This window comes from Hibiscus syriacus, unplaced genomic scaffold (assembly GCF_006381635.1).
Source record: "Hibiscus syriacus cultivar Baekdansim isolate YM2019G1 unplaced genomic scaffold, ASM638163v2 tig00001825_pilon, whole genome shotgun sequence".
Lineage (NCBI taxonomy): Eukaryota > Viridiplantae > Streptophyta > Magnoliopsida > Malvales > Malvaceae > Hibiscus > Hibiscus syriacus.
In genome coordinates, this window is record NW_024061893.1 from 245,686 (window position 1) to 270,982 (window position 25,297).

The 25,297-nt window shown below is 34.3% G+C and overlaps 2 protein-coding genes across 2 annotated transcripts; one reads left to right on the forward strand and one right to left on the reverse strand.

The window, feature by feature from the left end:
• Window positions 1-267: 267 nt before the first annotated feature.
• LOC120135415 lies at window positions 268-24,860 on the forward strand. The gene is made up of 6 exons (XM_039151677.1): window positions 268-292; window positions 4,501-4,507; window positions 10,338-10,346; window positions 20,016-20,296; window positions 24,241-24,390; window positions 24,500-24,860. Exons 4-6 carry the CDS (start codon window positions 20,075-20,077, stop codon window positions 24,575-24,577), a joined length of 450 nt encoding a protein of 149 aa, XP_039007608.1. The 5' UTR covers window positions 268-292; window positions 4,501-4,507; window positions 10,338-10,346; window positions 20,016-20,074; the 3' UTR covers window positions 24,578-24,860.
• Window positions 17,706-18,436, reverse strand: LOC120135404 (VQ motif-containing protein 33-like). The gene has a single exon (XM_039151670.1). The coding sequence runs from the start codon at window positions 18,364-18,366 to the stop codon at window positions 17,806-17,808; it is 561 nt and encodes a 186-aa protein (XP_039007601.1). The 5' UTR covers window positions 18,367-18,436; the 3' UTR covers window positions 17,706-17,805.
• Window positions 24,861-25,297: the final 437 nt, after the last annotated feature.

Sequence of the window (25,297 nt, forward strand, 5' to 3'; positions counted from 1 at the left end):
TAGACTTTGGTTGAGAATGTCGAACCACTATAAATCGTTGTGTAATTCTCTATCTTTCAATCTCCTTACTCCCTAAACACAAAACCGTTCCGACCCCTCTTTGTAAATCGTTCCGGTTGTCAATTCGAGCTTTCAAAAATCCTAACAATTGGCATCAGAGCCTAACTCGTTAATAAGGTTTAACCACCTTGAGACGATCCTTGAAGAAGCTCTACCAATTCCCGACACAACCGAGAAGATGGCTTTCACCTCAGACTCGTTCCACATGGAAGACTCCCTACCAACGGACAAGCCTCCATACTTCAATGGAGTCAACTATCATCATTGGAAGAAATTAATAAAGGTATTCATCCAATCCAATGATCTTGATGCATGGGAGATAATCGAGAATGACTACTCTTCTCCAAAGAAGAATGAGAAGAAGAAGAGTGACAAAGAACTGGAGAAAGCTCAACTTAATGCCAAGGCCATGCACATGATGTTTTGTGTATTTGGTCATGAAATCTATATGTTCAAGTGCCAAGGAGATTTGGAATAAGCTTGAGGAAATCCATGGAAACAAGAAAGAAGAACCAATTAAGGTGGTGTCTCTAATGGCTCGTGAAGAGCCGAGGTATCTTCTAACTCAAATGAATTTAATTCATATACGTTTGATGAGTTACAAGATGCTTTTAATAGGTTATATTCGGAGTTTGAGACCATGAACTCCAAATATAAGAAAATGATTTCAAAATTTAAAAACGAAAACGATTTTCTTTTGAAAACAAAAATAGATTTTGAAAGCCAAAATGAAATTTTGAAAAATGATTTAGAGCTTTCAAAAATAAAAATTGAAAGTTTTGAAAAAGAAAATCTTGATTTAAAAGTTAAGCTTGAATGCTTAACAAAAGAAAAAGAAATCATTTTAAATAATTCATTTAGTTCAATAATGACAATATGCTCACATTGTCATTATCATGGTCATAAAGAACATACTTGTCCTTTGAAGAAAGGAAAACGTTTTAAAATTAGACAAGTATGGGTTTCGAAAGGAACAAGGGGCATTGAAACTAACGTCCAAGGATCCAAAGCAAATTGGATATCAAAATCTACTTAAATGTCTCTTGTAGGTGTGTGGGAGCAATGGTGATGAGAGTGATGAGATTCAAGATGCTCTAGCCACACATGAAAAAGGAATGGGTAACCTCTAAGCTTAATGCTTTTAATTTTGGTTATTTGGTTGCTCATTTGATTTTAAGCATGCATGAGTTTTGTTTTTAAATGATTATTCATCATTGTTTTAATCTCATGCATGTTGAAAAGATGATTATGATGAACATTTTAAAGTTATATTAATTTTTAAGAATTTTTAGTTCATCATAATAAAATTTTGGTCAAAATTGGTTTTAATGCAATTGATATCTCTCTAACAATTGATATCAATTTTTCAAATACTTTGATTTTACAAATTTTAAAATTTTTGACCTAAATTTGAATGTTTATGCATGTGTTTTAAATGAAAATGATATCTCTCTAACAATTGATATCAAAATTTTCAAAATGCATAACATTTTTGGAAAACTTTATGCATATGCACTTAATTTTAACAATTGATATTGATATCAAATTTCAACTATTGGTATTGCATAAATTATTTTAGTCTTGGATATATTGAATTTCATGTGCTACTAACATGTTTGTTATTCTTTGTTTAAATTCAATTTTGTTTAAGTGTCAAGATCCTAAAAGCAAAATTTTATTTGGAATGCATTTATTGAGGGGGAGCTTTGATTTTTCAAATGATTTTAAAAAATATCAAATTTACTACTTACTCTCCAAAGTTATTTTGAACTTCAAAGATTAGAGTCTTTTTGATTTAACAAAAAGGGGGAGAAGTGTTAAAGTGTTTTAAAGGGAAAAGTGTTAAAGTAAGGGGGAGTAATTTCAAACTTGAATTCAAAATCTTAAAATTACTCAAATGTTTTGTTATATCAAAAAGTAGGAGATTGTTGAAAATTTTTTGATGTTTAGATATAACAAATGAATTTTAAGATTTTGCAAATGATTTTCTAAGTATATTTGATATAATTATTTGAATATCAAAATATTACTCCAAGTCTTTCAAAGTTCATTTTAATCCTTAATAAAGTGTAAAATTGTGTTTTATACTTAAACTATTTTAAAACAATTTTACAAAGTATTTCGAGCCTTAATCGAGCCAAAAATATTTTCTTTTTAAAGGGTTTCAAGAAAAATCAGATTGCCCAGTGGGTACAGATTCCCCCTTGTCTAACGGTCGAAAACAGATTGCACTTAGGGAACCGATTCCCCATGAGGGGGTATCGATTCCCCCCACTCTCCAAGCTGTTTTATTAATTATTTCTCATCTCCAAACGGATCCAAAACATCTCCAACGGCTATATACGACTTCAAACACATTCTAAGCTATAAATACAACCTAAGGACACTTGAAGATGTAAGAGAACAACCATCCAAGCAATCAAACACAAGAGAAGAGTTTTTCATTCTTATTTCATCTTTCTCTTGTAAATATTTTGTTCTTGTGAGCTTAATTCTTGTAAACACCTACCTTAGAGAGGTTTTCTTGTTTACATTTCTTATCCTTTTGTAAAGGGAAAAGGTTCTAGCTAATCCCGTGTAAAAGCTATGGGAAAGGTTCTAGTTTAGCCCGGAAAAACTAGGGAGTTTGTAAGGTTACTCTTTATCCTCAAAAGAAAGAACAAATTAGTGAATTTGTTGGAAAATCCTTGGTGAGGAGCTAAGGTAGTGGACTTAGACTTTGGTTGAGAAAGTCGAACCACTATAAATCGTTGTGCAATTCTCTACCTTTCAATCTTCTTACTCCCTAAACACAAAACCGTTCCGACCCTCTTTACAAATCGTTCTGGTTATCGATTCGAGCTTCCGAAAATCCTAACACTCTCTCTCTTTTCTCCAATGAGGTATCATATATAATAAAAAAATATCTAGGGGTAATGATTAGGTTGTTGGCTGCAAAATACCCCTCATACCCCTAGAATCACACTATAAGCATGAACCTTATCCTCCAGGTGGCAGTGGTCCTCTGACAGGCGGTTACAACAATCATTTCACGTACAGAGCCAGCTGTCCTCGTACAACTGTATCTTTTTGTCGTTTTCTGCTCCAGTAATGCTAAGGCATTTTAATCTGCTTTAGCAACGTGTGATACCACGACATTGCTTCCCAAAGAGTCCTTTTGTCTGTTATTCCCTGCACACCACAAACAACTGCACCTTCCTCTCAAACAGCACCATTAAGAAATAAAACAACACTACCACCACAAATGCAACTATATGCAACTACTGATCCTAAAATGACTAAAATGGGCTTTTAAACAAACAATAACTTAAGTGAAAAAGGCCTTAAAAGTAGCCATTTTAGGAAGTTAACAATGCTAATGTAATCTATCTATTTAGTTCAATTTCACCTGACTCCTATAATACTTTTTCATAAAGCTTTGTAGTTCTTCACTTTATAAATCCTATATCATAGTTTCCTTAAAGTACCTAAATCTTCCCTATATCATTTATCTTATAGTTTTGTATCACCACTTATGTTTATGTCCCATAATTTATATACTATTCTCATAGAGTCTCATAATCTTTCTCGTGTAATCATTTATACCATATAATATAACTTGTACTTGGTTATGCTATGTTCACATATATATATCAAATGATTCTTTAGTTTGTAGCTTATGTCACATATTCATTTCATTCCTTATGTCCTTATCACATAACTTAATTCATATTCTTATATAATCATATAGATCATTTGTACTATTTCACATGACTTATCACAGTAACATATATTTACACAAATCATATAACATGCACAATAACCAATCAAAACATACACTCGTGCACGCATATAAATCATGAAAAACACATACTTCTATCTACGAATTCATGCATTTACCATCGGAAATAGACTTGTCGCAAGTCTTATTTCCATTAAACATTATATACTGACTAATATGCACTCACCTTAGCCTTGTTTTCTTTGACTTGATCCTAATTCTTTGATTGTTTCGAAACAGGATTACGCTCTAAATCTACATGATAATACATTGATACATATCAGTATACTAATTGATATATTCTAATCTATCACTTCCTAGACTAAAAGAAAGGCTACTTTTATCTCTTAATTAAGGTAGGTATCGGCACACTCTACAGTGTATCGATACATCCCTTAACGTGTGTATCGATGCACTACCTATTCATCGGTACACAAATTACATTCGATGTTTTCATCTTAAGGGGGTGTATCGATACACTCCCTATGTATCGATGCACTTATTGCATTAGATATTTTTATTTCGTTTGAGAGTGTATCGGTACCCATTGAATGTGTACCGATACACACAGCCCATAAATTACATTTTGAGTACACAAATTCACTCTTTTCAGTTTAATTGCTTCATATATCATCCTCTTTCTTATTCTTAACTTACATACTCATGCTTAAACTCATTTATTCTCACTTATCACATCTTTAACCTCAAAATCTTATCTTCCAAATGGAATTCAAGAATCATACCAAATTTTCTATATGTTCTAAATCCAATTCTATCACTCCAAATCTCTTAATTCATCTATTGACAAGTCAAATTTAACTTCAAATTCTACTTATCAACTCTTTTCCAAAATTTCATTTAAAAACTCCTAATCTTTAATCTCGTTTAACTCTTCATCTTTTGGTTTTAAGACAAATTAAGCTTTCATTAAGCTTAATTATCATCTAATAATCATAACCCAATCTTAAATTCAACTAAATATCAACCAACCAGAAATCTTACTTTTGCTCTTGTCTTCCACGCGTGAAGAAGAAAGGAGAAGAAGATAACTCTGGAAACTGGAACCTTGTCTCTCTTCATTTCCACGTGTTATAACCTATATAAATGAGGAAATAAAATATTTCCTGTGAAATTACTATTATACCCTTCAAAATTTCCATAATTATCATCTAATCCAATAAGGAATTATTCCTATTTAAGTCCTTAAACTTTTAACTTATTTCGAAATCGAGCACATAGTTTTCAAAATTTGTAATTTAATCACTGACCCTGATTTGGGATGTTACAATCTAAGTTTGCATGGAGCCAAATTTCAAGTTTGTGTGGCAAATCAATTTGTAGTATGAAATCTGAAGGTTCAAAAATTAAGGACAAGCATTGGTGTAATGTGATATGGCTCCTATTTTTTTAACGAATGGTGAATTTCGATAAAAAAAAAGTGAAAAGGTATGTGTAACAATTCAATATTTTTTTTATAATATTACATTGAGATTATACTTCTGTTTTGAATTTTTTTAAAATTCCCACTATTCAACAGAAGTTAGTTTTGTTTCGAGATTTAATTTATTAAATTCTCGTCATTTAACAAAAATTAGTTTTGTTTCGGGTTTTAATCTCGTTGTCCAAAAGAAGTTGGTTTGTTTTGGATTTTGTTTTACTAAATCCTGACGTTTAATGGATTCAACAAAATACTGTTGATTTTGAATTTTTCTGCTTCAAGTTTTAATTTTACTAAATTCTCGTTGTTTAACAATTCCTTCCAAATTAGTTCTTTCCGGTGATAGAGAAAGGCAAGATTGTGTTCGACCGATCACGACGGTTGTGCTTACTGTTGTGATCGTTTGTTGTTGTATCCTGGAAGACCAAAGTCCAACGTTACTCAAAGCACCGAGGAGAGGACGAATGTCTTAAGGAAATTGTTCATATAAGCCTCAACAAAAATCCTTCTTCGGTTTATCTTACTCTACTCATCTGATTCTGTGTATACATACGAGTAAACAAATCATGTTCCTCTATTTTAATTCTTTATTTGTTTTTTTCGTTCGATTATATAATAAAATTTGGTTATTATTATTATTATTATCTCGGAATAACATTTTGTCTAACAATATATGCTTAGGGTAAAAGGTTAATCTTTTTAGACATCCAAAATCAAAATCATAAAATAAAGTTTTGAGAAAACAGTGAGAATTGACATTTTGTAAACCGTTTTTCACTCATTCATGTGTGGATACTTGTACAGGGTGATCGTCTTTTAGAAAGAAAAACCTTTGAAGATCAAGAAAATCAATAAAAGTAGAAGATGATTGCTAAACCAACAAATAAGGTAATCTCAAAATTGTTTTTCTTCATTGTTAATATGATATGCATGAGATCCTAAGATTAATTGAAGTTATTTTAAAATTTTCGTTGCATTACCTTTGCCTCAATTTCTAACAGTGAAAATCTCTTCAGACTGTATTTGGGTGAAGAAAGCTTTTTTTTTTCCTTGTCATCACAGCCATGATATGTCCAATATTGAACTTGATTATTTTATTGCATTTATAACAACAATTTTGCCAATTCCATCATATATTGACACTTTGATTTTGACCTTTCATTGAATAAATTGTGTTTTTTGTTATGAAGAACTACAAGACCATTTATACAATCTTCTAAAAAAATCTTGCATTTTAAACCACAAATGACGAATAAAGTCAGTGTAGATTAACTTATAATAATTGGGAAATTTATTAGGAAGTATATGAGTTTTGCATGCTTTAATTATACATTTTGGAAAGGTCGCTCTTTACTAATTTAACATTATTTTTATGTAGTGTTTCATTGCTCTCTAGCTTAATTTTGGACATAAGACAAGTTTCTTCAAGTGTATAAACATTGTATTTGTTCTTACATTAATCATCATCCATCATAGTAGTCTTTGTGTCATCATTCATGACTTGGTTATGTGGTATAGACGTAGGATGCACAATGTTAATTTATGTTTGTGCTTGAATCACAAAATCAACATCTTGATAGGAAGACCTAACTCCTTTATATATTAAAATCTCCAATATTTTAGCGAGGCATCTATTCTATGATATCAATTTTTTCCTCTCATCTTTTGAAAAACATGTGGCTCTGAACAATTATCATGATCTAAATCGAAAGAGAATAAATATAAGCAAAATAATAGAGAATAGTTGAAGAAGAAGGTATGAGTTTCATTTATAAAATTGCATAATGTAGGTATTACAACCGTTTGTCTATATATATTCTTAAATAAAGGACTAAGCCTATTATTTTTATACATATGTCCATTTTGTCTCTTTCTGATCTTTGGGTTCTTATGTTATAATTATCTTTCTCCAGCCTGTTGCTCCAACCGTCTATCATTGGTATCATTGCTAGATATTATAACGATGTCGTTTCCACCTCCAAGTATAATGCTCATTTTTTCCTAATTCTTAATTTCAACCAGTTTCAATTTATAAATTCGTAATATTGACTTCATTCTGAGCCCCGACCATGATAGAAGACAAAAAAGTTAATTAAGAGACGTGCATATTGAATTATTTGATATCTTTTATCTTTATTACTCATCATCTATTTGGAGATATACGATCAATACTTCCTTTGTTTGTTGGATGATAGATAAAAGGTATAAAATAAACAAGTATATATCAATTTCATCCCAATTATGACTAGAATCTGTACTTGAAGTTGATATTTTAAAAAATATTTTTGAATTGGTATTTTAATTTTATATATTTTAATATTTTTATTAATTATGTTAATTTTTATCACATATCAACATAAAATTATATCACATATTAATAATAACACCATTATCTGATTTTGTAGTAATAAACTTTAAAATTATAGTAATAAAATATTTAAAATTAAAAATTAAAAAACATAATAAACTAATCTTAACAATTTTTAATCAATTATTCTAATTTTACTCACTTCTTTATTTTTATTGAAACGTTCAATATATTAAATACATAATGAAATGTAATATAATTTGATATTATCAATAACCATTATTTTTAATAAACATATTAAAATAACAAATAAAATTAAAATTTAAGATGTAAGTGTAAAGAAAAATCTTTAGATGTTATACAATTTGGAAATGTTATTTTAGTATTGATGCACTTGGTAGGAAACTCATTGCTAAAGTCACTCTCTACTGATTTAACATTATTTTTAGGTGGAGTTTCATTGCTCTCTAACCTAATTTTGGACATAAGGCAAGTTTCTTCAAATGTATAAACATTGTAGTTGTTCTTACCTTAATCATCATCCATCATAATAGTCTTTGTGTCATCCTTCATGACTTGGTTATGTGGTATAGATGTAGGATGCACAATGTTAATTTCTGTTTGTTCTTGAATCATAAATCAACATCTTGATAGGAAGACCCAACTCCTTTTTGTATTAAAATCTCCAATATTTTAGCAAGGCATCTATTTTGTTCTATCATCTTAGCCTCTATGATGTCAATTCTTTCATCTCATCCTTTGAAAAACATCTTTGAAAGCTTTTTGTGTTTGTTTGTTTGGGTGAGATCGATGTGACTTTGATTACCAATGATCATGATCTAACTATGAAATTATAAAAAGAAGAAGAAGGAGAAACATAAAGATAAGAAATATAAGCAAAATAATAGAAATTAATTGAAGAAGAAGGTATGAGTTTCATTTATAAAATTGCATAATTTGTGTATTACAATCGTTTGTCCATATATATTCTTAAGTAAAGGACTAAGCCATTATTTTCATACAACTGTCTATTTCTGATCTTTGGGCTCTTATGTTATAATTATCTTTCTCCAGCCTGTTGCTCCAGCCGTTTATCATTAGTATCATTGCTAGATATCATAACACTATTGTTTCCGTCTCCAAGTATAATTCTCGTTTTTCCCAATTCTTAATTTCAGCTAGTTTCAATTTATAAATCCTTAGTACTGACTTCATTCCGAGTCCCACCCATGACAGAAGAGAAAAAAGTTAATTAAAAGGTGTGCAGATTGAATTATTTGATATTTTTTTTATCTTTATTACTCTTCATATGTTTGAAGATATATGATCAATACTTCCTTTGTTTGTTGGGTAATAGATAAGAGGTAGAAAAGAAACAAGTATATATCAATTTCATCCCAATTATGACTAGAATATGTACTTGAAGTTGATATTTTAAAAAATATTTTTTAATTGGTATTTTAATTTTATTTATTTTAATATTTTTATTAATTCTAATTTTTATCTCATATCAACATAAAATTATATCACATATTAATAATCACACCATTATCTATTTTTTTTAAGAATAAACTTTAAAATTGTTGTAATAAAATATTTAAAATTTAAAAAAATAATAAACTAATCTTAACAATTATTCTAATTTTACTCACTTCTTTATTTTTATTGAAACTTTCAATATATTAAATACATACTGAAATGTAATATAATTTGATATTATGATATCATCAATAACCATTAATATTAATAAAAATATTAAAATATTAAATAAAATTATAATTTAAGATGTAAGTTTAAAGAAAAATCTTTAGATGTATACCAAATATTTTTTGAAACCTAAATGATCTATGGAGTAGGGTCTAGACATGTTATATGGTAGCTTGTACATGGAAAGACGACAGCCATATACTCGTATTGGAATATATATGTAAGCTTCCTTTCTTGGGGTACTTGGAATTTATTTCTTTCACAAAAAGCGAAGTGTGGAAGTGCTCTCAAATTCACTGTTATTGACAAATGTCAAACCCCAATCATTACCGGTGGAAATGTATTGTCCAACCCACAATTTCAAATTAAGAAATGTTGACTTCACAATTAATCATGGGTGTTTCCCCGTATTGATGTATTGTTTGACTTCTTTTTTTTGTGCGTGGAGGGGAAAACACCTTATCTTAAGATGTGTTTACGAAACTAAATTTTCACGTTTAATAAAAATAAAATTTAAGATTAATAATCTTATATTTCTTATAATAAATATTTTAAACAACTGATAAAAATACCATTCTTATGTTAATCTCATATTAAATAATTATAATTATAGAAGGTTGAAACGGTTTATAGTTTTTACTTTAGTTTTCTCTCTTTTTCTTGTGCTATCGTTAGTCTTTTCTTCATCTTTATCTTTATAATCAGCGGCAACAATAGTTTTAGTGTTGGTCGTTATTGAAGTAAATATTCATATTAGATTGAGCAAAGAATATTAAAACCTTAGAAAAGCTTCTTGATTCTTTATTAACCAGTACATGGTTTATATATGCATAGAAACAGATTACCTAAGCAAGTAATCTGGTGTAACAGAATGCAACAAATTAACTGCACTATAACCACACAGCATTCTACACATGCAGTCGGTTACTTCAGCTATATTCTAGATGATTACTTCAACAATGTTCTAGAATTCTAGAATATTTACTTCAATATTCCCCCTACTTTTTCTCCTCTCAACTTCAAAAAATGACAGTACACCAAGCCTTTGCCTGAACTTAACAAAACTTTCTTTCGCCAGTGCCTTAGTAAGTCCATCAGCCACCTGCTGTTCAGAGGGTACAAAGTTCACTTGAAGCTGCCCTGTAGCAACCCGTTCCCTCACGAAGTGTATATCTAACTCCACGTGCTTTGTCCTAGAGTGATATACTGGATTCGCACTCATAGCAATTGCACTGGTGTTATCACTCCACACCACTGAAGTAGCTTGAACTTGAACCTTCATATCAGTCAACAACGCTTCAAGCCAAATAATATCAGAGGTGACATCAGCTAGACTCCTGTACTCAGCCTCTGTGGTGGATCTCGACACTATCTTCTGTTTCTTTGAGCTCCATTGAACCATACTACCACCAAGGAAGACACAAGTACCCGATATAGACCTCCTATCATCAACATTGCTTCCCCAATCGGCATCAGCGAAGGCCACAAGTTGAAACGGTTCTGTTTTTGGAAAAAACACCAAGCCATAATCAAGCGTCCCCCTAAGATATCTCAGTACACGTTTAACAGCCACCAAATGCTGTTCACATGGTGCATGCATGAATTGTGCTAGCTTATTCACACAATAAGCTATGTCTGGCCTTGTATGACAGGCATAAAGCAAAGACCCAACTAAGCTTCGGTATTCTCTTGTGTTTTCTAATAAATTGCCTGCATTATTATTTGACAGTTTAATCGACGTAACCATAGGCGTATGAGTTGCTGTAGCCTCGCTCATTCCAGACTTCTCGAGCAGCTCCATTATATACTTCTTCTGGCTAAGAAACAGCGCACCATCAACACACTTAACTTCAATTCCAAGGAAAAAATTGAGTGTACCCAAGTCTTTGAGTGAAAACTTCTCTCCTAGCATCTTCACAACTTGTTCCACATCCTCATTTTTGCCTCCTGTAACAATAATATCATCAACATAGGCTAAAACATATGTGCTAGTACGACCACTATATTTAATAAACAATGAGTTATCTGCACGAGAGCTTTGAAAACCCAAGTCCACCAGAAAATTTTTCAGCTTGGAGTACCAATTCCTTGGTGCTTGCCTCAACCCATACAAGGCTTTCTGTAGCTTGCATACCAACCTCGTTCCATCTGTAGTCTGTTTCTCAAAGCCTTGAGGTTGTTCCATGAACACCTCTTCATTTAACTCACCATTTAAAAAGGCATTATTAACATCTACTTGCCTTAGGCTCCAGCCATCGCGAGCAGCAATTGTCAATACAACATTTACTGTTGACATTTTTACAACAGGACTAAACGTTTCTTGAAAGTCCTGACCAGGTATCTGTGAAAAACCTTTAGCCACGAGTCTGGCTTTGTACTTTTGTACCGATCCATCCGCATTACGCTTGACTCGAAACAACCATCTACAGCCTACAGCAGTTCTTCCTTCTGGAAGGGAAATAAGTGACCAGGTATTGTTCCTTTGAAGTGCTTCATACTCAGCAATAACAGCATCCTTCCACAGCGGATCCTCTAGGGCTTCATGAATATTTTGAGGTTCAACCTCATTTATAATGGTACTGTTCTGATAAGCGGATACACCACTGAGGGTTGAGGAGTATACCTTGGGTCTAAACACTCCACTTTTGCTGCGTGTTACCATATGGTGACCTGTCACAGGTGGTAATGTCTCACACTGACCATGATCATTTCGACTATTACTGCTCGATCCTTCATTAATTCGAGTCAAGGAGGCCCTCGAATTTTGTTGTGCAAACACATTCTCTTCTGGGTGTTCATCCTCATCTGCTACATTATTTTCTGACGTCACAGGCTGTACCTCTGACTCATCAGTATTAACCATAGGATTAACATCATGTGCTTCTCTTCCCATGCAGACACGTTGTGCACCTCCTATGATAGGAATTTTCATACCATTCCTACGCAATACACACTTGCATCCGGACTTGCTGCTTGACGCTGCAAAAGGAAAGAAATCTTCATCAAAAATAACATGGCGTGAAATAAACATTCGGCCATCAGAGTCCATGCATTGGTATCCTTTGTGTTGAGTGCTATATCCCAAGAACACGCACTGTGACGACCGATAGCTGAGTTTGTGATTATTGTACTGCCGTAAGTGGGGAAAACAACAGCACCCAAACACACGAAGGTAGCTGTAGTCTGGTTTCTTGGTATATAGCATCTCGTATGGTGATCTGTCTTGAAGAATGCTAGTAGGCAACCGGTTAATGAGATGCACAGCAGTGCACACTGCATACGACCAGAATTTAAATGGAATTGAGGCTTGTGCCATGAGAACCAAGGCTGACTCAATGATGTGTCTATGTTTCCGTTCGACCACACCATTTTGTTCGGACGTATGTGGACATGCTAGGCGATGCACAATGCCTAATGACTTAAGCCATGCCGAGACTGATCGATACTCACCTCCCCAATCGCTTTGAACTTCTTTTACTGCGGCATTAAATTGAGTTTGTATGAGACTGAAGAACAATTGAAAGGTTGATAGAACCTGATCCTTGGTTTTGAGCAGATAGATCCAACTATGCCTCGTGTATGCATCAACGAAAGAAACATAATATCGGTACCCATTGGAGGCTATGTGTGCTGGACCCCATACATCACTGAAGATTAAGTGAAACGGTGTGGTATACACAGTTTGAGATTGATTAAACGGCAACTTATGGCTCTTTCCCAATCTACAAGCAACACAAATTGAATTGCCAACAGTATTATTTCTAGAAGGAAACATTACACCAACTTGTTTACATGCTTGCACAAGTACAGGATGAGCAGGATGCCCAAGCCTCTTGTGCCATAGTTGATATTTCTTATTACTACTATTGAAATCTTCGACTACTGTGGCATGACAAGCTTCCAAACATTCTGTATTTGTTATGAACTGGTAAAGACCTGCATTCTCTTGCCCCTTAAGCAACACTGCTCCAGTCACCTCATCTTTAACCAAGCACGACCCCGCATGAAACTCAAAAAACACCTTATTGTCTCTAGCAAACTTGGACACAGAGAGAAGATTTTTTGTTACTGAAGGCACATGCAGTAAATCATTAAGAACTAGCACACGAGAATTAGTAGTCATACTTGAAGAACCAGCTCGAGCTATACTCAGGCTGTGCCCATTACCAACAACTACCTTACCTGGTCCAGTGTAATCCGAGCTAGTAGTAAGGTTCGAGGCATCAGGAGTGATGTGGTGGGTAGCTCCCGAGTCTACAATCCATCGACCAGAATTTGAGGATGCAGTGTGTGCTTGAGCATGCATACCACTGCTGCACGACTTATATTCATCTAGCACAATGTGATGCGCTTCAGTGCCTTCATTTTTGTCAGCCAACACGCCTGGAAACGTCTGATCGAAGCGATGCCAGCAGCGATCAACTGAGTGTCCATTCTTTCCGCATAGCTGACACTGCAACCGCGGACGACCACGCCCACGCCCTGCAGATTTGTTGCTTCTATTGTAATTGTTATTGTAGGCCTGAGCTGAAGATCTATCATTGCCACGACTGCTTGACCGTATAGTAGCCACATTCGCATTCATAGGGAGGGATTGTTGAGACAAAAAACCACTCAATTGTGACTCAGCATCCATCAAGATTGTTTTCACACTGTCAACAGAAAACACATCTCTGCTTGCAGTAATCACAGCTACAAATGGTTGATATTCAACCGAGAGACCATTGAGAATGGTAGCAATTTGTTCAAGATCCGAGATCGCACTCCCACACGATGCAAGTGCGTCGCACACTTCTTTAACCTTCGTAAGATAGGACCTCATGCTGTCATCGCCCTTCTTGATTGATCGAAGTTTGCAATGTAGACTCATCACGCTCGTAGTCGAGCGATTAGCAAAGAATTTCTGAACCGTTCGCCATACATCAGCCGTTGTTTCAGCTCCTACAAACTGAGGCAGCAAGGGATCGCTGATCGTCGACAGTAGCCACGATGCAAGAGCACTGTCCTGAGCAACAAAGTTTTCATAGTCTTCATTCACAACACTAGTACCTGACTCATCAACAATTCGAGCTGGTGGTGACAGTACTTCTCCATTTAGCAGCCTCTCTAATCTGTGGCTGCGAACCGTGAGCAATACTTGTTGTTTCCACAGCAAGAAATTCGCTTCATCCAGCATAATGTTGATCTTCTTGTGAGTGAAGACCTTGTTGCTGCGAGCAGTTTCGCCGAATTCGAAGGCAACATTGTTGTAATCACCCATGAGGGCAGTAATCTTCCAGGATCAAAAGGCGAATGATACCATATTAGATTGAGCAAAGAATATTAAAACCTTAGAAAAGCTTCTTGATTCTTTATTAACCAGTACATGGTTTATATATGCATAGAAACAGATTACCTAAGCAAGTAATCTGGTGTAACAGAATGAACAAATTAACTGCACTATAACCACACAGCATTCTACACATGCAGTCGGTTACTTCAGCTATATTCTAGATGATTACTTCAACAATGTTCTAGAATTCTAGAATATTTACTTCAATAGTCGTCGATCATCGGTATTCATTATTTTTCTTTATTTTATTATATCGTATCTTTGTTTTTCTTATTTTTAATTTTAATTAACTATGCATTTATAATACGTTTTTACCTGTCGTTATAGCACATTTCCTCTGCCTTTTGCCATGTTTTCTGTCATTTGTTTGTTACTTTTGTTTATCATTTTTCAGGGTTGGATTTGATATTCCCCACGACTGATCAAGATTGCGCCTATTCGTTATCATGCTGATATTCCCTACTTTGGATTTTCATATTGAATTTAGATACGCGATTCGTGTTCGTGAATAGTTTTCTCACGTTGCTCGATTATGATTTACGATTTGTCGATGGTCTTTCAATAGCTTGATCCCCTTTTGTGATCCATTTGTCGATGCAATCAGATCTGTTCGTATATGGTAATTGTGTGATTTTAAGTAACTAATTTCTTGTGCTAATGATTATAGAAAAATTTACAGTTGTGGTTGTAAATTTTTATTATAATTTAGATATTTCTCTATTTTTTAATAAAATTAGCTACTCTTATTAAAAATAATAATTCTAATTGTTTTGGACAATTTTTTTCTTAAAATAATCGATTTTTGTCAAATAAATCTTAACGCAGTAAACGTATGAAAAAAATATAGCATTAAAATAAATAAATGAATAGCAATATAAGTTTTTCACAATTCCATATCTTTCTGATTCAATCTATAACATAACAATAAACATTATATTAATCAGATTTTAACTTTATTTTTTTAAAGTTTAGTTGTGCTTTTATAATGAGATCATTCAAATATTTATTTATTTTTTTTAACAAAAATATTTTTTTACGATAATCTAACTTGAAAGACTAAATTAAAGCAATGGAAAATCTTGATTTCCCCTCTCGTTAAAACGCAAAGTAATCCACATTATTCGAGTACCCCATACGACACGCAGAATGACATGATTTCATCGTCAACGCGATTCTGCGTTGCCTTCTTTTGGACCCAAAGTTTTCTAATGATATCAACCAATTATCTACACGTACGCACGAGTCTCCATCAAGATTGACCCTAATTTATCCTTCAATGTGAAATACAAGACTCGCTTTTGTTGCTTTATTGACTGGTTTTCGATGTTTTAGTTGAGTATTGAAGCAACACAAAGTATTCAAAATCTAATAATTTGGGCAGATGTGAATTAGTAGAACGTAGACGAAGCATGACAAGGTTAAAAACAATGCGGTTACGCCAAAGCTTTGACTCAGAAAACACCCAAACGTTTTAATTTTGCGGTCATAGCAATTGCTAGCTAAGGATATGGTGTGAAAATAATTAATGTCAAATGTATTTTCGCAAAGGTTATGACGAAAATATGGAAAATACCAGACCAAACAAATTCAACACTAATAATGCAAAGCAACTGGAAACCGCGTGGATAAAATTTTAGATAATGGAGTGGGCGATGTATGTTTTGTTTAGGGCGGATACATGTTTATTTTAATTTTTTATTAATTATTTTTTATTGATTGTATTTATCTTAACTTTTATTTGTATTGAGTAAATATATTTGATCGATTGATCAAGTTACTTATCTTTGTTTTATTATTTTCTCTTAGGTAATGAGTTCTACACCTACTATAAATACTCGTCTTCTTTCCCTTAGGGGGCATTTGGATGGGGGAATGTGGGATTCCCCCGGGAATGGAATCCACATTCCCCCGTTTGGTTTGGCCGGTAATGTCATTCCCGGTAATGTTTTATTACCAATAGTAGATTTTTTGGGGTATATTATCGGGAATGTCATTACCTCCCTTCCCTTAGGTATTGTAACATTACCGGCGTTTTGGACTAAAATGCCCTTAAATTTTTATTTTTTTTTCAAAATATCATTATTCTGTCATTGAATAATAAAAATTCTACGAAGGTTAAATTACAAATTTATCCTTAAATTATTTTAGATTTACAAAAAAAAGTCTATAATTAAAAATTTTTATGAAGTTCAGGGGTTAAAATAAAATTTTACCCTTTCATTAAACCTTTTTTTTATATTTTAAATTTTGTAAAAAAATTATATAAATATTATGAATTTAATTTTTTGAAGAAAATATATAAATATTTTACAACTTGTAATATTATACAAATATATAATAAGGACAATTTGGTCAAATATACATTCCAATAATCTTTTATTCCTTTAACCAAACACAGTAATCTTACATTCCTGCTAAACCAACTAAACACAAAATACAACATTCCCAGTAATCATATTCCCTGGTAATCTTTTATTCCCACTGGTAATCTTACATTCCGTGAACCAAACGCACCCTTAGATTTTCCTTTTCGCTCCCTCTAGGTAGGATTAGAATTATATTTAAAATTTATTAAAAAAATATTTGTGTCAATATCATATAAAAATTTGCGTTGTTAATACCTTAAAAAAATTCTCAGTATGTTATTAAAATAATATATATTCATTTTTTTAATATCTATAGTAGACAAATCCCGTCCAATTTATAAATTAGGAAAAATTAAATGGTTAAATATTTTGGACCTTACACCTATTGCATAATGTATAAATAATATTATAAATAGCATATAATTAAGTACATCAACTAAAACACTCATTATTATACCTTTATTTTTTTAAATAATAATTTTATCGATAATTTTAATCTAATCATAATTAATCATTATAAAATATAATAAAATTAATAATTAAAACATATATTTATTAATTAAATTAATTAAAAAAATAAAAACAATTCATCCTCGGGTTGGCATTACAGTTGGTCTCGTTTTAAACCTCGATATTAATTTTAGAGGAAAATAAGAGAAGCATATCAGATATTAATTAGATGAACAAAAACAAAAAGTAAACATGATTAAGCATTACAAATCTTCCTTCTCGTTAACCTCCAATAAACTACTATACTCGTACAATACAACACCATCAATAATTGTAACACCTTTTAAGTTTTTAACCCACGAATGATCAACAAATCAACAAACCCTAATCCCGTTTTTCCTGACTAGGTGAACTAACCGGAAAGAGTGTTAAGAGCTCCGGTGGTTGGCTTCCTCTAGGCGTATTTAATGGTGATGGGTGCAAGTAAAATCCCTTCTCTGCAATCGCCTTTTCCTCCTCCGAAACCATTGGAGAAGGAGATGATGGTGATAGAGTACCAGAAGAATTGGAGTAAAAAAGCGAATCGGATCCTAGTGGAGTCATCGGACTGGGAATCGTTGAATCTAGCCGGAGAGATTGGCTGGGAGAAACGTAGTGATTGGGTGAGTTGCGTAGAGTGGAGAGACCGAGCTTGATATCCAGCTTCCTCATGGCGTGTTGCCTACGTTCTTGGAGCTTGAAAGGTGGACGGCGTGGGGCCGTTGATTCGCCGTGAAGGGACATTTTCGAAGGGTGACTTCCAGGGTAAGTAACCGGGAGTTTCTCTGTGTCGTTGGTGAATCCAGTAAGTTTCTGGACAAGGTCCCTGAAAGTGTTTGCATCGGCCTGAACGAAAGTAGTTGCTGCTGGCGATGGTGAAGCTGTGTCATTTTGGGGCTTTTCCATTTCAAGGCGAGGAGCTAGCTATCTAGCTAAAAATCTTTAAAAAGAGAGATCGATTATGTTTAGATCATCAGCTTTTGGTGAAACAAAATTTGTTCTAAGATCAAAGAAAGTAATTTTTTTGATTGTTTTATAGGGAAATGAAAGAGAATATTTGATGGGACGTTTGCATACTGTATACATGTATTGTCAGCGACAGTATATATATTCTTTGATAACAAGTTCGACAGTTGCTTTGATATTGAAAGGCTGTCGTATTGGTATTGTGGCATGGGCACATAGCGTTATGTTATTAAAGTAAAAAATCTCAAATTTGCTTTGTGCTAGAGATGATCTTAGGTTGAAGAATGGCCATTTCACCCATATTCTATGTATTTCGACTCGATTTAATTTGGTTAAGTTGATTCTTTATAAAAAAAATTATTTAAGTAGGTCAATTTTTTTAAGATTTAGGTTAGATCATATTTGAGTTTGAGATATAAGATAATATTACAATCATTCCTTACATATTTAAAGATAATTGTAGTAATATTCCCTCTATATATTTCTATTTTTCAAATTAGTCTTTATTTATCTGATAAAAATAAAGATATATATATATATTTAGACTGATCAGAGTTGAATCAGTAAAATTTTAACAGCACAAATCATTGGGTCGTATAAGCCCTTCCTAAACTTAGATCGAGTTAAATACTTGTGAAGGGATTTAACTTTCAGATCAAGTTCTGATGGATTTTAAACATCTGATTTGATATGAATCATAATCATTCGTACTTAAGTACTTAAGATATTAGTGGTTGTATCAATTTTAATTTTATACATTAACTTTTAGTTATAATATTAAAATTTAGTAATAGAAAAGAACAATATTTTATGCTGAGCTTAAATATAATAATAAAGTTAATAATTGTTGGCATATAAATTAATTTTAAAGTAATTATTTAGCTTTGTATATATAAAAATAAATTAGATAGTGACCTTTTAGGTTGGTCCATCCTAATTGGTTAAGGCCTCGATATAGTTGATAATCATTAGAAGGAGATTAAATGAAGAGCAAATGATGTATGCTAAGCACCAGGTATATGTCTCATCAGGAACAAATTACTTTGAAAATGGTGGGGGATTATCTAACAAATGACACAGGAACATGCTTTACTTGCTATTTAAAGAAGCTAAAAATAGGAATATTAGACCCCATAAAAATCACATATCTTACCTTGTGAAGACAACAATGGATTTTCCACTTACCATTTTGATTTTGGTTGGATTAAGATATGACAAACAAACAAAAGCTAAGCATGATAACAACCATTCCATCTTATACGTCTAATCAGACTAATGCAAGAGTTTAATTAGCACGGTACAACAGTATCAGGCCGCTACAATTAGCCCAACTTGATATGTTTACGCTTCCGGCTTTAACCCTCCAACAATGGCGAAAATCCAGTATTTTGATTTTTTTTCCTCTTTCATTCTTTCTGGTCCAATCCAAACAAAATATGGGTCTTGGGGCCATTACCTCGTCTGAAAGCGCTTACCTCGCTGTCGCTGTAGTTTGTTTTCATTTTCTCGTTCCTTTCTCTTTGGAAACAGGGAACTTTTAGTTGGATTTCGCCACAAGGAAAAGAACGAAAGAAAAAACCTACCAAAAGCCTATTTTTCCCATAAAAATAAGCCAATATATTTGCAAAAGAAAGATAGTAATACGGACATGAAGGGTTGTGCGATTTGTTACAGGCCGATGATTGTGGGCAAATCAATTGACGTGAAAGGCATGAGCTTTGTATCGACAAATAGACTAGAGTTTGGTGCTGGGTTTTTACGTCTAGGTAAAACAGCAACGGTTTTAGCTGTCAGAGCTTCTGCTGTTGATTCCTATGAGAGCTCTTCCTATTTTGTTAAGCGTATGGGAAAAGCTTGGGCCATCTCTCAGGTACAGTCTTTCTCTTTTTGATGTTATTATCTGCGGCTTGGAATTCAAATCTTATATCAATGATTCAACTCGCATGATAATAGATTTTCAAACTTATTGCAAATTGGTGCATTAGAAGGCATATTTCAAAATTAAATTGGATTGAATCTGATTGGGCTTATGTGGAATGATTTTATTTTCGTAAATTTGTGACAAGCGATAGTGGGTGGTTGATATTGGATGCGTCTTAGATATTTAAAATCTGGAAGTTTCCTTTCAATGGCGTTATCTGATTGAAGAAGTCTCTGGTTGAGCAGATTGGGAATTGAATTATTCACAATTTTTCTTCATTAATTCTGTACATATTCAAGTACCTGGTTGTATTCCACTTTCATTGATATTTACTTATGACCGTGATGCAAAAACGTTCTATGATGATTGGGTAAAGAAAGCTTATGGAAAAGAATGAAAAGATATGATTTTTGGTTGGAATGGAGTCTGGTTTGATTTTCTTTAAAAGCTTGACGTCTAAAACACGAACAAAATAGAGTTTTGATTTTTTACGAATATAACGTTACTGAAATTATCTAACAATGTAAAATTTGCCTTAACGATGATTTTTTTTTTCCCGGGCAATACCATAATTTTTGGGAGGTTACGTTACTGCTGATGCTCATAAACAACAACAACAACAACAAAACCCAATTCATATGTATGGGGTAGGGGAGGTAGGGTAGTAGGCTGCCCCCAACGCCAGGTTGAGAGTAGCTTCCGTGGAAGACCTCCGGCAGTCAGAAAATTAAAAATATAGATAAAATTCAATGCATATATAAATAAATACATAAATACATAGCTAAACAGTATTCATATGCAATCATTAAAATCATATGTGCGTCTGTAACGGAATAATCCCTGCATAATAATCCCTGCGAAAGAATCTCTGCATATAGACAGAAACATAAGACCCAGCTAAATTTAAAAGAGGAAACATGAGGAGAATGATACACAGAAGTCAACGATAGCAAGCCCAGTTCTAATCCTTCATAAATACCAATAACAGAAACGTATAAAAAGTAGAAGTCATGGAAAATACTACAAAAACATTAAAAGAAGACATAGATGATACACCCTATAGATGTGACCCACACTACTCGACTACCCTAGTCTTTAGCCTTCATATTTTTCTATCAGAGGTCATGTCTTCGGTAAGGGCTAAATCCCTCAAATCAGATCTCAAGCAGTCTTCCCACTTCCGCCTTGGTCGTCCTTTCCTTCTGGCACCGTCGACTGTAATCGACTCTACCCTCCTGACCGCATCCGACGGTAGTCCTTAGTCGCCTAAGGACATGCCCAAACCACCGTAGTCTTCCCTCCCTCAATTTTTCGAAAACAGACACCACCCCCAAGGACATCCTAATCGCAGAGTTTGTCGTCATATCCCACAGAGTCCTACCACATGTCCATCGAAGCATTCTCATTTCTGCGGCCTCAATCCTCCTTACGTGATCCTTCTTGGTTGCCCAACATTCTGATCCATACAACAGCGCTGGTCTTATTGCCATTCTATAAAATTTTCCCTTAAGTTTTAGAGGCACCTTCTTGTCACACAAAACTCCAGTAGCGGCCCTCCACTTTAGCCATCTCGCCTTTATACGGTGTGTAACGTCATCATCTACACCCCCATCTTTATGTATCATAGACCCTAGGTACTTGAAACAATCCTTTGAGGGGAGAACGTGTCCTTCTATGCATACTTCTACATCTTCATCGTTTTGGTTCCCTTTGAAGTTTGAACATAAATACTCTGTTTTTTCAATATTTATCCTTAAACCTTTTTCTTCCAAAGCAGTCTTCCAGGTAGCCAGTCTACTATTCAACTCAGATTTTGTTTCAGCAACTAGGACAATGTCGTCAGCGAAAAGCATACACTATGGTACACCGTCTGGTGTCGCACAGTAGATGTCGTCCATAATCAAGGCGAAGATGTAAAGGCTAAGAGCCGACCCCTGATGGAGTCCGATTTCCACCGGGAATGCCTCGGTGTCGCCAACTGTAGTCCTGACATAAGTAGTAGATCTACAGTACATATCACGAATCGCCCGGATATAAGCAGTTGTGATCCATCTCGTTTCCAAAGTCTTCCAGATCGTATCGCGGGAAACACTATCATAAGCCTTCTCAAGGTCAATGAACGTCATGTGAAGATCTCTAGACTTTTTCCTATATTTCTCCATAAGCCGTCGAAGTAGATGAATCGCCTCCGTGGTAGACCTGCCTGGCATAAAGCCAAATTGGTTTTTCGAAACCCTAGTAACTTGTCTCAACCTAGCCTCTATCACCCTTTCCCATAGCTTCATGGTATGGCTGAGTAGTTTAATACCTCTGTAGTTACCACAACGTTGGGGATCTCCTTTATTTTTATAGATTGGTATCACTGTAGACTCTCTCCACTCCTCTGGCATCTTGGCAGTCTCTAAAATAATATTAAAGATGTTGGTCAACCACTTAACTCTCTCTTCTCCTAGGGCCAACCACACAGTGATAGGAATTTGATCAGGACCGACAGCTTTGTCCCTTCCCATCTTTCTAAGAGCCATTTTGACTTCCTCAAACCCAATTATACTTGTAGGGCAGTCATTGGTCGTAGTATGATAGTCGGCTAACCCATAAACGATACTATCTCTACATGGAGAGGCACCGTCATTAAATAAGCCAAAGAAGTAACTACCCCAAACCCTCTTAATATCGTGATCTTTCGCTAAAAGGACACCATTGTTGTCCTTAATAAACCTAATGTTACCTAGATCTTTTTTCCTAATCTCCCTAGATTTTGCAAGTCTGAAGATGCCATTTTGTCCTTCCTTGGTGTCTAATCTCTTGTACATTTCCTCGTATGCCTTATCCTTTGCTTTAGCTACCGTTTTCTTGGCTTCCCGCTTTGCCTCCTGGTATCTTTGTTTAGCTCTCGACCTTTCTTCGTCGTCATTGCATTGTAGAAACTCCTTGAAGCAAGTTTGTTTTGTCTTCACCTTAGTTTGGACTTCGTCGTTCCACCACCACGATTCTTTATGTTCCTTGGCCTTCCCCGTCGACAACCCAAGGGTGTTTTTGCCAATCTCTCTGATGGAATTTGCCATATTTTTCCATAACATATCTGCATTATTTGAGTTTGTAGTTTCAAAACTTGTATTAGACAAAACCTTATTCCTAAAGTCATCAGTTGTCGCTCCATGTAAGTTCTTCCAGAGGATCCTAGGTTTACCAAGTTTAACCCTCCTATGAGTGCTCCGCCCGTGGGGTACGCGGAACACCAGAACCAACAATTTGTGTTGTGATGCACATGCCTCTTCAGGGAAAACCTTACAGTCAATGCAAGCCCATCGTTCCCGATTTCTAATCAAGATGTAGTCGATTTGGTACAATGTCCCCCGCTATGAAACGTAATCAAGTTCGCATCTCTCTTATTAAAGGAGTTAGTGATCACCAAATCGTAAGCAGTAGCAAAATCAAGCAACGTACGCCCCTCATCGTTCCTGCTACCATAACCGAAACCCCCATGAACACCGTCATACCCGTCGGTTGCACTGCCTATATGGCCATTGAAGTCTCCCCGCTCCTAAGTATATCATCTAACTGATCCCAGAAGCAACGTTTCTCCCCCTCCCCTAGGCCAACGTGTGGGGCGTACACTGAAAGGACATTCACTACTTCCTCTTCTATAATAACCTTAATCATCATGATCCTATCCCGGTATCTGCAAACTTCAACTACATTTTCCTTGAGCCTAGAAGATGCCAAGATACCCACCCCATTTCTAGCGTTATCTACGCCTGAATACCACAACTTGTACCCATTACACTCTCTGGCGCGGGAACCTGTTGCATTTTTTAGGCTAGTAAGGGCTGAAAGCAAATTTACTTCTTTATGGGGTCCTAATATTCTCATTATCTTGATAATTCTTCCAGCAACCGAGGCCGATTGTTTGTTCTTCATGCGACTCCAAAGGGCACGTTGAATGCCAGTGGTGTAGGGGTACATGCTTCTTCATCCTCGGGGATAATATGCTCTGCCAAGTTCCTTCTAGGAATTCCAGTTGTGTAATTTGTGCTGGGAAGGTACATACCAAAACGACTCATCTCTAAATGACATATATGCATGCAGTAGACTTGTTATACTGCCAACTGCCCAACGTACTGAAATCTTGTTTTCGTGGGGTTATGATAGGGGTCGAAGTGCTACTCAGGCTGCAAAGTAACCGGATTTCGGGCCAAGTGGATGGGTGAGCCTCCTATTTCCAAATAGCATATGATTTCTTGGGTGTTGCCTGTCGCCAAGTAAAAATGTTGAAGGCTGCAAAAAACAAGCATGACATTTGTTTGCCATGCCCATTGTGAATGATAGATCCGACCCCGAATTACAAGATCACACCATATGTTTTTTCTTCTTTGTTCATGTATTTGTACAATGTAAAAGAGGAAAGACACAACTGTTGTTGTTTGAAATAGTCATGAGTGTACAATAATTCATTGTTTATGTAGACAAAGAAGTTATTTTAAAATGTTTTATTTCCAAGGCATTACCAGAATGATATCACTTATCAAGTTGTAGACCGTAATAAAATGGAGAAAAATGTAGTCTTTCTATAGGAAAACTGATTAATGCTTGGAATGGTTTTTTAAGCTGCACTAATTTGAACTTTGTTCATTTTATGAGAGAAAAATCCATGAAAGATGTAATTTAGAATATGGGCTAAAATGATATGTTGCTTAATGATGGTTTTGCTGCTAAATATTACGATCTCTCATCACGCTCCAATTAGGTTTTCTTTTTTTGGTTTAATAGTTAATTAGTTCGAGTTATTTTTTTTTCCAGTTTGGTACTTAAATTTGCAGACACGCCATTGATGGCATGAATATGATAGACATGTGGTGTATTTTTATTAATTGACAATACTTTTAGGGTTAGACGAAGATGGAATGATAATTTAATTGTCATAATAATAAAAAAATGAAGTACTAAAAT